Source organism: Diadema antillarum, unplaced genomic scaffold, assembly GCF_040938485.1.
Source record: "Diadema antillarum isolate AM-2024a unplaced genomic scaffold, OU_Dant_1.0 seq00001527_RagTag, whole genome shotgun sequence".
Lineage (NCBI taxonomy): Eukaryota > Metazoa > Echinodermata > Echinoidea > Diadematoida > Diadematidae > Diadema > Diadema antillarum.
The window spans coordinates 163,305-176,785 of NW_027272259.1; the positions used below are offsets into that span (position 1 = coordinate 163,305).

At 41.6% G+C, this 13,481-nt stretch overlaps 1 protein-coding gene across 5 annotated transcripts in view; it reads left to right on the forward strand.

Moving 5' to 3' along the window:
* LOC139710383 (rho GTPase-activating protein 7-like) overlaps positions 1-13,481 on the forward strand; it is a 108,474-nt gene that overhangs the window by 91,781 nt on the left and 3,212 nt on the right. For all 5 annotated transcript variants that reach the window (XM_071622297.1, XM_071622299.1, XM_071622298.1 and 2 more), the window contains 3 exons: positions 812-937; positions 9,674-9,807; positions 12,570-12,767. In XM_071622297.1, coding sequence (XP_071478398.1) covers positions 812-937; positions 9,674-9,807; positions 12,570-12,767 — 458 coding nt within the window. The remainder of the gene's footprint in view (positions 1-811; positions 938-9,673; positions 9,808-12,569; positions 12,768-13,481) is intronic.

Consider the following 13,481-nt stretch of genomic DNA (forward strand, 5'->3'; position numbering starts at 1 on the left):
TCATCAGTAAGTTTGAGGAACCGATAAGATATCAGGTGTTCAAGTACCTGTGTCTTGAAACTACCTCGAACAGTGCTTGGCACTTAGATGCTGCTTCCTGTGATCAAGTTTTGGAAAAAGTGGTCTCAGTCCATTAATGTATTTATAGGCCTTTGTATGCTCATCGAGGTGGTGGCAGATCTGTGAAGCTTCAATGATTGCCACGTAGGCGAAAGATAAACGGGTCATTGCTTGAGCCTGCTTTTGATATGACGTACATCGAGAGTAGATTATCCCAATGACTGCAATAGATTTTATGGTCTCTGGCCAGAGAGCTGTTTTATGTAGGCAGACTTACAAGTATGTCTGCAGAGCAGAATGGTACTGAAAGCAATCAAGATTAAAAATTCCCCCCTCCCAATTACATGCTTGATTACTCATTGGTCTCATTTATCACTGCACCAAGTCATGCAAGGATCAGTTGAAGAGTCTGCAGCCAAGAGCAAAGAGTTTCTAGTATGACCAAAAAAAAAAAGCCTCATGATGTTGCAATCTGGAGTGTCAAGAATACAAATGTAAGGACATGAAAACCAACAAGCACACAGAGTCAAGTCATCTAATTAGATCATGCAGGTCGCTACTTCTAACCATAGATGATGTGTTACAATTAGTGTTGACACTAAAGATATGGTGTATTTATAGGATTTAGAGTGTAATCAATGAGACTCACATACACTGGTTTTGATGTGGAAATATTTTGCTAATCTTTTGTGAGATATGGCAGGAAATACGTTTCTAATCTTTCTTTTGTTGTCTGCCGTCACGCTTTCAGATACTCTGAACTATGAGGGCATGCTTGCCTATGACGTGGCGGACATGTTGAAACAGTACTTCCGGGAGCTGCCAGAACCGCTCCTGACACCGAAGTTGTCCGAGACGTTCATCAGTCTATTCACCAGTGAGTACTCGACAAGTCTTGTGTAGCTGCTCGATTTTCACCCATATGCCTTCGCTTCCCTTTCCCCAAAGAAATGCCATAAATTGCTTCATGCGACTGTGGGTTTGATTGCTGCATCAGTCTGTCTGTTTGTGTGTCTGTCTGTTTGTCTGTCTCCCTCTCTGTACACTGTATGTCTGTGTGTGTGTGTGTGTGTGTATATGTATGTATTTATGCATGAGTTGAAGTTCATTGTTAACCCTTTATGTGCTTTGAGTGCTGATTGATGCAGAAAAACCCCATAGTGTTGTACACACAGTCGAAAGTCCCTGGCATAAAAAGGGTTAATCTGTGAAACCAAGCAGTGAGTTCACATTGCTCATCATTTAAGAATTTGTGAAGAGTGGATGGCAACTGGGGCTGATTGACTTTTCAGTAAAAAGTCTGTGTGGGCTCATTTTTATTTAGACAAAAAAAAAAATGAGAAAAAAGTAACAACTGCTGATTGTCAAGTGATTGCTCTGTGGTTTATGTACATCCTGTTGGTGCAGATTTTATGGAAAGTCAATGAGAAGTACCTTATCTTATCTGTGAACTTACTAGCCATTGCTTGCACGGAACAGCGTATCACCTTTGTATCGCCTCTTAAAAGTTGCATTTTAAAGAGGCATATCTATTCAGCCAATGCTAAAGTTGCAACTTTTTTGTCTGTCTTTGTGTCTCTGTTAATAAGCTTCAAGAAGGTAATGATTATGGTTGAGGTGAGATTTATATGTGTGGTTGTCAATGTCGATGCTGTTTTCCAGGCAAGAATCAGCGATGAATAGTTTGTATACTATATGCCAAGTAACAAACTCGAAATGTGAGATATCCTCTTTCAAAGTTGTAATGTGTATTATTTGGGATTGTGTGACATAGGTTTGTTGTCGTTGAAACAAAGGAGGGAATTCATCCCAAGGATTGCATTTCTCCACTCTTTCTGGAATTTCCGACATTGTCATATCGGGTTTTGTCCCAATAGGTCCTCTCTCGTTCCTTCCAGATCACGGCATATTCTCTGGAGGTTCAAGTTTACCCTGTGGGGACAACGCTGTGCTTGTGTAAAGAACGTGCCTGTTTACCTCTTATCCCCTCGATCCACATTTTATTGAGGATCTAACTGAAAACAAATAGACTATCTGTCTGTCTTTCTTTGTCTGTAGTATCCCTGCCCTCCTCCCCCCCCCCAAAAAAAAAAAAAAAAAAGATGCACCCACTAGAACAAAAAAGATGAGTGGAAAGAGTTCTTTCAGTGCTTATGTTCCCCTTTTGAGAGAAAACGCGACAACTATCCCTTTCCTCCCCTTTTTTTATCTCTGATCAGATTACCAAACAACTTTCTCTCATCACTTCATTGCTGTTCCTCGAAGAAACAATTCCTCCCCCGTTCGGTTCGCTGAAGTGTCGCCTAAATAATGACTTTACCCAGGGGCCCTTTGTCAGGCAGATTTTCAGCGTCTATTTTTGGGGGGAACTTGCATCGAATCTAATTTGGAGCATTTCCATGTTTTTACCATCTGACACTGTGACGATAACTTGAAACAATGGTGGGCTCTGTGTGGACCCGCTATGACAGCCCGCTTCCCCCTTTCCACTTTATAGAATGATGACAGGAATGTTCACATCTGGAGTTTCGCTTTTAAACATGAATTGGACGTACAGATACAGACCCAGTATGGATCAAACGTAATTGTTTTGATTGTTTGATATAAAGTTGAATGCATGTCAGTGACAGAGAAGAGATATCTTTCAAAACAATCATTGATCTTCAAAACAATCATTGATCTTCATGTTTCTGATGAAAATGTTTTTGTATAAAAGGTGGAATTTTGTTATGTTAGATATACTCTCTGTACATGAACTTCCACGTATGTGTAATGGATGTCAAGCGCTGAGCTTCAGATCAGCCCTCAAATTACTCCTGATTCTATCAGAGCTCGTTGAGTCCCAATCAAAAGCACATATATGCGTCTCTTCCCCAGCATAATCATCTCGGGAAAGGGGTTCTTCAGTTCGGGAGGGTGATAGAGAATCCCGACTCTTTCCAAGTTGATCATCCAGGAAAAATCAAGGGATTGGAAGTTGGGTTTGCCCTGGATAGGGTGATACTTGGGTTGCACCACTCAGCACGGCTCAACAGGAGGGCCGCCTTACACCATGAGATAATCACAAACATTTGTTAGGGTTTTTTTGAGAGTGGGAATGCCTCTTTCAAACTCGTTCGCTCTTGCTCTCTTTCCATCTCTGTCTATTCTCTCTGTTTTTTCCATCTCTCCCCTCCTTCATCACGTCGACTCATTCCATGACCACACGCAAATCCTCCGACTTCAGAAACGTAAGATGCGCAGAAAATCTGCCAGATCTGCTGACGGAGGAACACACGGCTTATTTAGATGTGAAAATAAAAGGTTCCCTCGTGTATTCCAAAAATAGAATCCGAGTCAGGGGGGGGGGGGGGGGTTCTGATTTTTTTTCCCGTCTTCTTTTCTCATTTTGTTTGAACACGAGAGAAGAAAAATAATCCAATGCTGAAGAGAAACAGATTTAATCTGTGTTGGAAAGAAGAAATAAGAAACAATATCAGACAAGAGGAATAGGGAGATGAGTGAGAAATTATCTTCTTCCATTAAAGTATACCTTGCAGTATTTAGGTTTTGATTATTCTGATTTATACTGTTTTAAAGTATCTAATTTTATAAATGATTTTTGTTTTTACTTTGTAACAGGTGGTATGTTTCTCCCAAAGGACAAGCAGGTACAATTTACAATGGGAAAATAGTACATGTACCTTTAAGCTTGCATAGCTCTTGATAAAAGATGCATTTTGTTTGAATCAAATGTATTATTATTATTTATATGCCATATGTTCGTATCTGTTGAACTAATTTGATTGTAGAGGAGAGAGCACGGGAAAGTTACAATCCCCAAAGCTCAGACATGCGTCCGGCAAAAGCGTCAAAATTTCTGTAGACAAGAGAGACTTTGTTCTTGCCGGTGGATTGGATTTCTTAGCAAGGTGCAGGGAAGAGTGTCGATAGGAATACCTGTGATATGATTCATGGCAATATAATGAGTGGGATCAGAAAATATGATCGCTTGCTCCAGGAATAGAGGTGCTATCAACACTCAAAGGGAACCAGAAAACATGGGTAAAGAGCGCTATGGAGATGGAAGAGAGAGAGAGAGGGAGATTGCTGTGTAGGGTTGACACCTGGAGTCAATTGACCCGGGGGTCACGACCCCGACTGTAACATAGAAGCCTTCAGTTAGCAAATCGGCTGTAGTCGACCAGGGCTCACCTCTGTCCCGGAGGCTAACGAGTGGAGAGGAATTCATGTGGATTAAGTCAACATCACAGGAAAGAGCTCTGCATGGCTGTAGGCTGCTTCGGTAATGACTTTTTCTTAGTATTTCACACGTATAGGGCCTATCTTACAAGCATTTTCAACATGTTCTGGATTCAGCCCTATTCAGAGAGAGAAGAGCATATACATTGCCATTTCACCTTTCCTTCCCCCCCCCCCCCCCCCCCCCCCCTGGTTTTAAGAAAATTGAACAAAATAAATATTTCAGTTGAAAATTCAATGAAAGGTAATGATGGACTGATCAAATGCAAAGAATAGATACGATGTAACTTGTATCTTATAGAGTCTTGAATCATACATTCTATGAAATGTAGTTGCTATAAATCGGTTGATGCAGTTCTTTACATATAGGCCTACCACAAATATCTCATAGATGAATTTGGCCACAATTTTGGCCGACAGAAAAATGTTATTCATGCATTCATGAATGAATAATCAAATTCATCTCATCTTGTTCAACAAGTGAGATACCTTATGTTATCAGGATAGCAATGAGGGAGGAGAAGGGAGGAGAAGGAAGGAGAGAGAGGGAAAGAGGAGGCATTTTCAAGGAGGCCTCCATGAGCAAACATCAGGGACCTCATCACTGTTCACCTTGATTTTTCATGAAGGTGCATCATTACCCCCAGCTCCTTATGGTCTGATCTTCCATAATGAATTCTCATCCCCCAAAACAAGGGGCTGGGACTTTTGCCCAGGGATGAGAGAAGGGAAAATTCACAGCCTGCAGAAAGATGAAATGAGGATGGAGGACAAGGGGCGGAGTTGACATTACCCTGGGGCTGTTTGGCCGGTTGTCTGAGTACTGGGAAATTAAGAGTAGGTGTGAATTTTTTTTTCGGCAGTGATCATGGGTGGTGTGATTTCTGCAGAGGAAACGTCCAATCTCGGTCGCTGGTCAGAAGGGCCTGTTGTCACCCAGCAGGAATAGATGCGATGGTTTGGCCATTCATCATCGCAGATGAACACCTCCTGAAGCTATAAACAGGAAAAAGAAGAGATAAGATAGTCGTGTTTGAAACATGATTTTCTGTTTCTTTTTTTTTTTAATCAGAAAATAATTTTCGGTGTAGGAAAAATCAAAGGGGAAAGACAGGGTCAAATGCCAATCATGGGGGGAAAAAATATGAGCGTGAATTTCTGCATGTTGAGTAGAATGAATGTATGGTCAATGTGGAACAAATTTTAGGAGGGAAAACAAATCACTAATTGGCATTCTGATTTGATGGGTAAATCAAAGGATATGTAGTGTATTGTTGTACGGAGAGATATCGACTGCAGATAGCAAATTGAGAGTTATAGTGCAAGTGCTCATGAAGTTTGTGATATCCATGTTCATACATCTCTGGACATATGGAGGAACCTCTTGGGGGAGTGCCCCCCTAAAAGGGAGCCCCACGTCTGTCAACGATCGTTGCAATCTGACAGGACTAGGGGGCAGAAAGTTAGATCAGTCCTGACGGATTTAGAGGGGGACAAATCCAGATGCGGCCGTGCCCAGGTGTCGCCCCAATCCCCTCCCGTTTTTCAGATTCGCCGCAGGTTCGTGACCCGTCCCGTTTGTCGGGCCGGGGACGGCACATGAGCTGTAGTCCTCACAAATCTAGCCTCCTCTTTGGAAGGTATTAAATTTTGCTGAATTTGTGTATGTGTGTGTTGGGATTATGACAGATTCATTGAATGCTCGGCTCTTTTCCTTCTTTTTTTTTTGTGTGTACTTTCCTCTTTTTGATTTCAATAAGGAGAGACGGGATCAGTAAAATGTGGTCTTGAATCAAATGTCTCAGCCGGCAATCCCTTGAACACCTCTGAAAATTGTGTCCATCCCCTTTTCATAATGTTTTCCCTGCCATATCTCCTTCTCTCCCCCTCTCCCTCTCCTCTCTCCTCTCTCTTTCTTCCTCCTGTCTCTATATGTTTTTCTGTTTCCTTCAGAAATCTGTCTTTATGTTTCTCTGTTTCCTTCAGAAATCTCTTTTCATCTCTTTCCTACCTCAGTGCCACTTTCTCTCTCTTGCTGTGGGTTTTACTCTCTAAGCAGAAGCTTCTGTTTCTGTGCCATTTTTCTCTCTTTCTTTTAACTTTTGTGGGATGTCTTTGAACATCTTAAGTAATACATTGAATAAATCCTGACGAAGAGCTTGAGCAGCTTGCAAGTTTCTCATTATAATCCAGAATGTAGCATGTTCCGTCAATGTGATATACAAAAAAAATAAAATAAAATAAAAAGTAGAGAAATCAATACAGACGAGATGATGCAAAGAAGATGGCAGGTGTAGCATAGTATAAAGGATGAGTTGTTTGTCTCTCGCATTGAGCGAGCCCTCAACTGCACAGAGGACCTTACCAAACAGATAAATGGTCATGACTATAAATAACATGTGGTACGCAACCATAAGTTCAAAAAAAAAAAACAATGAAAAACCCCTGCTGCTTCAAGATCTTAGTTTTGTTTCACGTTTCAAGGTGCAAGTTGCTCTGCCGAGTTTAAGTCCAGATGAGGTAACGCTCAAAACAATTTTGAGGAATGGAGGCTATTTGTAGTTACACAACCATGATGAAAAAACAAAAACAGAACTAAAAAGAAATTTCCTGCTACTATAAAGGTTCAGGTTTGTTTTGCATTTCTAAGTACATTTTGCTCTACGGAGTTTTAGTCCAGATGAGGTATATCTCAAAACAACTTTGGTGGAATGAGTCTATTTATGTCAATGCAAATTCAATGCCCGCTGAAGTGGTTTACCACATGTTTTCTTTTCATTTGGGCTCTGTGTGTTTGGGAGAGTAGATGTCTGAAGGACAATTTGATATTTGGTTTGCTCTGCCAAAAATGACATACTGCTGTTTACTTTATTTGTGGATTTAACACCCTATTTAGTAACATGTATTTTTCATTTGAGAAGATCACCTTGATCCTATTTTAAAGGTAAACCTTGCAAAATGTTTATGACAATAATTGGAACCCTAGCTGCTGCCATGGAAACGGGCATTGTTTTACATGGCAACTTGTGTGTGTGTGTGTGTGTGTGTGTGTGTGTGTGTGTGTGTGTGTGTGTGTGTGTGTGTGTGTGTGTGTGTGTGTGTGTGTGTATGTGTGTGTGTGTGTGTGAAGTCAGTAGGAGCTCCATCTTCCTTTGCCTGTTTGTATCATGCGGGAGTAGCTCTGGCAGGAGTACGGGGGGGGGGGGGGGGGGGGGGGGCGAGCTGCTCGCCTGTCACTGTGAAGGGAATGAGGAAGCCAGGGAGGAAATGAGAGGCGATATAATGGCATGATGGACCAATTGATGTCACACAGATGGAGATTGAGAGAGAGTGGGGGGGGGGGGGGAGAGATGGGAGAGAAGCTTCAAGTGAGGTGCCCTTCTTCATGTGCACGGCTGGCTAGTTGCGATTCCTTTCCTAATCGAATCAGGAAATGGCCAACTCCCCGATGCGCTCGGTATCGTAATCGCTCGATTTTGCGCCACAGGCGTGGTGTGAAACCCAGTGGAGGGTGGAGGATCGAGACAACAGACAGACAGACGGACGTGCAGACAGACACCTAGACTTTGTGACAAGTGTCTCCTTAGGGTGGTTTGTTTGGGGGGGGGGGAAATCAATCAAATAGCATGGTAAACTGGAAAAATCAAGGCATGTTCTTGAATGATAAAAATGTTGCAAAGTAAACTATGTTGTAGCTTGTTTCCATGTGCAATTCTTTAGTCTGGAAGCCATGTTTTAATTAAGGGGGTGGGGATACATATAAGCAGATTAGATGATCTACATACGAATATATATGTTTAGGAAAAGATGTAAGATGAAATGAAGAGTAGGGTGGGGGTAGAGGTACTGTAGAGGGAGGGACAGGGAACGGGGGAGGGGAATAACAGGTTTTGCATGATGCGAAGACCAGGGCAGTAAGTGATGACCTGTGTATGTCTTAGAAGGCACACGTGCCTGTCACCTCACCGCTCGGCATACTTTCGAAAATGACATTATCTTCGGCATGTTCCCCCCCAGCCCATCCTTCGCCAGACTTTGCAAGTCAGAGGGCCAGCTTGAAGTCTTCCCCCCACGATGATTGGCTGGAAATTACATCATTCGCTTCAAATTTGACAGGAATGTCGGGTCATTTTTATCGCAGGAGTGGCAGGGCACTGTTTGTCGCTTTAACTCTGTAACTTTGTTGTTATCAAAAGCAGAAGGGATGGGGGCAGGAGAATAAGCAGTAAAAAGTAGGTCAAATTGTATACTATGAAAAGAGTTGCAAAAACAAATCAGTCACTTTCAGCAGTATTTCATTGTTTTTTTCTATTGCAAGTTTGTAATGCAGGTATGTGTGTTGTTATTGTGTGCTCACGTGTGTGTATTTGTCTGTTTGTGTGTGTGTGGGTGTGTCAGTTTCATAAACAACTTTAACACCAACCGAGGTCATAATATTCAATCTCACTGTCGATGAAGTATTTTTATTTTTATTTATATATTCTTTGTATCTCGTCCTTGAAAGGCTTTTGCCAATGTTAGCCGTCTTTTCCAAATAGATTTATCTGGGTCATTGTAAATCTAAACAAATACAACAATATTTCACGGGACAGTGGCCCCTTATATACATCTCTGCGTAAGTGTACTTGCTGTTGTCTGACTCATTACCTAACATTTTGATGGTAAAATTTATGTAGCAGAAATGATGAATAAGCCATTTTTTCCGCGGAGAAGAGGAAATCAATTAGTACTAGAAGTCTGAACCTCACTTAATTTCTGTTTTTGCAAATGGAAATGCCATCTTGTTTTTTACTTTAAAAGTGTGTGTTTCATTGAATATTTCCTTTGAATTTGTTACTTTTCTTGATAATATTTTATGATGTTAACAAAAGATATGTCTTTGTTCAGATTCAGAAAATGGATGATAAACAATTCAAATGTCCTAGGGAGGAAGGAATGTTGTAGTAAGAGAAATGCAGACCTCCCCTAGTCTCTGTGATTCTGCAGGAAGCTGTTTTGAAAATTGAATCTCTCTTCACAGCCTGACAAAGAATTTTAAAACTTTCCTTATTTTGGAATTTATATCGAGTATTGAGATGCACATAACCCACAAGTTTCTTCATAATGGGTCTTTCTACAACATCCCTGATTCTGACCTATATTTCAAAGTTAACCCATTAAAGACCAGTCCTCGAGTATACTTGAGCAGGTACAGGATCTCTTTGTAGATATGTGTGTTGTAGCAAAATCAGCTTGTCTTTGGTGGGTTAAGCAGGGCAGCCTTGTAATCGATGTTGTTTCAATGCATCCAGTGACTGATTTGTACAATCTTCCAACCCCCTCTTCTCTCCCCCCCCCCCCCCACCCCACCCTTACCCCTATCCCAATGCAGCAACCGTTCCCAAGGAGCTCCGCATCCCAGTCATCCAAGCTGCCATCCTCCTCATGCCGGATGAGAACCGGGAAGTCCTCCAGTCCCTCATCCTCTTCCTCAGCGACATCGCCGGCCAGTCGGACACCAATCAGGTATGAGTTATATCGCCCGATCTACCACCACCAGTCAGTTTCAATTTTGCCCGCCCGAGATGTGATTCACGTTCATCAGTGGAAGATGAATTTGATTTCGTTTTTATGAGAGAGTATTAATAGTGAGCCCTGGCCTTGCAGAAAAGGTCAAGGAGCTATCATGCCTTGGGGTATGGTAGTTAATCATGCATATATGTCAACGGCATAGCTTAGCATAACATAAACATAGCAAATGTCAGACAAGCTTAACCCTTTGGGCCTCCATGCTTCTTTGGAAGGATGTATGGGGGCTGCATATAGCCTTGTATGGGAATATAGCCTTTAATTCGAGAGTGGGAGACTTCAGGGGCCTCAGACTCTGCCGGCGAGGAGGGCGGCGGGGTCGGCGCGTGGAGTGGCCTCCCGCGAAGTTTTATGGGGAGCATGACTCTTGGGGTGGCTTTGGAGAGTGTTTGTCATGAGACATGTCCCTGGGATAGAATCTTCTTCTGCATGTGAATCTGTATGTGTGTTTGTATAGCTGTATGTCTGTATTATGTGAGAGAATGTGTGGAGGTACAAGCAAGCTACAGTGTGTACCTATGTGATTTCACCTTCATCGTGCTTTGACTCACATTGATATGTGAGGAATATGATAGAGAAGAATCTACCATGAACACAAAGATCTTTTGGTTTGTTTGTTTGTGTGTTTTTTAAGATGATGCAAATAAAGAATGATTCTATCTGAGAAATTCTTTTCAAAGAAAGTCATTTCTTTTGTGTCCTCATTGAATAGGATGTTCTCAATGCACACTGCTTGCAGTTAGTAAAGCACCTTTTGGAAGCAAAGATACAGGAAGAATAGAGCTGAAACAGTCCCCAAAAAAATAATACTTGTGGCTCGGAAGTTATCCATCTTGGCGTGAATGTAGGTTATAGTGTGAACCCAAAAACGTGTGCGTGTGCTCACGAGACAGTACGACACTGTCGAGACGCAAAGGAAATTGAGACGTGACGAAATATGTGCCGTGGGTGTCTTCTCAAGGAAGTGCTCGATCCATCTGTTAAGTCAAGGAGTTTCTCGGAATCCTACTGGGCTCCCATAGCATGGAGGTGTTTATGTGCCATCCCCTAAAGGCACATACACACATACATATGAGTGGGACTAGACTGCTATCATTTTTTACTGCTATGCAGCTACAGTATACAACTCACATAGTCTTGCAAATGATCAGGACTGCAGATACCAAAAACTGCTTTACAAAAAAAAAATCAAAGAGAATATATGTATTCTCCTCTCTCATATTCAAAAAAATCTAAATTTGTCAAGTGCATTGATCATGCAATGTAGCCAAGAGTGCAGATTCTGCAAAGTGCCAGAAAGCAAAGAAAAATTTGTAATTGTATTTTTTTCTCTTTTCTATTCTTTTGGAAATATTTTAGTTGCGTGGATTTTCTTTCATATTCTTCGACTCATTTTCATTAGCAGCCTTCTAGATTGAGTAAAAAAAAAACTTCCCATGTTTTCTCTCAAAATAGATTTCCATTAAAAAAAAAGGTAAAGCTTGAGCTTTACAGGTGAAAATAATAATTAGATCCAGCCACAAGTATTTTGTGGAAACCGGTGAAAGTGACTCTGATAAGGATGTTCTGACCTAGAGAAAATGACATCATGCCACGTGCTGGAGATATGTCAAATGTGTTGCCGGTTGAGATTACTGACCGCAAATATGTCTTTTTTAAGAGCCCCCTCACCCTCAAGTCCCACGCTAAGCAGGTCTCAATCTCAGTTTCTATCCACACGCAAATATTTCTGACGTTAGACCATCCAGCAGATTAGAGTCTGCTCAATCAGCGTGCCATGGCATATCGCCGTGTGGTAGATATTCTTGGCAAAGGATTTACGATGCCCCAGGACGAGTAATCCAAAAGATAACTGGACTTGGGGCGCAAGTATTTCTCAGAGTTCTCTGATATGTCAGGAGTTGTCCTTGTTCTGTTTTAGGTTTGGATATAAATTATGAGGAATCTGGCTCACCAACCGGCAAGCAGGACAGTTTCACTGCAGCCACAATCTGTGCTACAGTCAGGCGAAAATATTTTGAGTCGTTTCAGGGACTAGTAATGGCTTGACATGATTTGTTACAGGTTGACCTGCCCCATAAATATCTGCAACCCAACAGCATGACGCAAAAAAACAAAAAGACTCAACCCCACAAAACAGTTTTCTCATGGTTGTTTATTTTTATGAGGTTGTCTCCAACATAGAATGATTTAATGATACATGTATCATCATTCAACTCACCTGAAAATTGTCTCCTTGTTGAAGCCTGATGTACACTGAAGTCACCGGCTTTCGGAACTAACTTGCCAGAGAATCCAGAGTCTGAACTAAACACATAATGAAAAAAAAAGGCAGATGAAATGTGGGTTTGTTTGTTTTTTTTTTTCATATTCAGTGATTTCTTCCTACTTACCACACCAAAGTTGTCTACATCTACAATTCTTTATACCTAGTGATACTTTAGGATGAAAACTTTTAGCAGATTTCATTTTGATGTTATAGGTTGAAAATTGGACACAAAAGTTGAAACATCAAGTTGTGCATTTGAACATAAAATGTCTATTTATGGAGCTGTTGTGGGTTTTTTTCACAACCAATTCTAGTTTTTTGTGCCTTGCAGTTAAATTCAGCAGATACCACGATCTATGTTATGGTCTACTTCTTCATTTGATTCCATCTCAATCAATGCTCTCTCTGATTTTCCCTCGCCCTGTCACAGATGACCGCCTACAACCTGGCCGTGTGCTTTGCGCCCTCGCTGTTCCAGCTGAACACGGGGGAGAGCTTGCACAACGCCATGAGCCCGCGGCAGCGGCGCAAGACGAGCGGCAAGCCGGACCAAAAGGAGCTGATCGAGAACGTGGCGGCCAACGAGTGCCTGGCGCTCATGATCCGCGAGTGCAAGAAGCTCTTCATGGTGAGAGGCTCTCTGGCATTCTATTCGGTTCTCATCTTTTCCACGTCAGGCAAAAAATATGCAAGGTTGCAACAATTTCGGCAACCCGTAATGGTATATGCCAGTCTACGTATCAGAGAAAGTCTAGCACACACAATGCTATATTGTAAGTTTCTTCTGGTCAATGATAACCTGTAAGTGGCTTAAGTAGAACAAAGTACACCAGCTCACGGTCCCTTTTTACATCATAACGGTGCTGAAATTCCTTGGCTGTATGCTCTCTTGCTCTTCAAACCCTAGTAAATTATTACCAAGAAACAGAAAACATCGTAATTGGCTCTGATTCCTTTTGGAGTCGAACATGGCCTGAACATTTCATGAATGATTTCACATCAGATAATTCACCAAAACCTCACCATTTGTCTTTTGTGGTAATGTAACACAACAATGAGATTCAATCATCCAGCTCCTTCATGCCCACCTATACAAAAGTGACAAAAGCTGGCTGGCTGTGTCTGTGTTTAATTAGACAGACAGATAGATAGAGAGATAGATAGATAGAAGATAGAGAGAAGTTAGAGAGAAAGAGAGAGAGATGTACATACTTTGTGTCATAACAACTTTCTGCAATGTACGTGTTAATAGAAAATTGAAAACATGTTTATCCCGTTTGAGAGGGGCTGATTTTGCTACAACACGCATTTCCCATAGACACTTGCCCGAGTGTACTCGGGA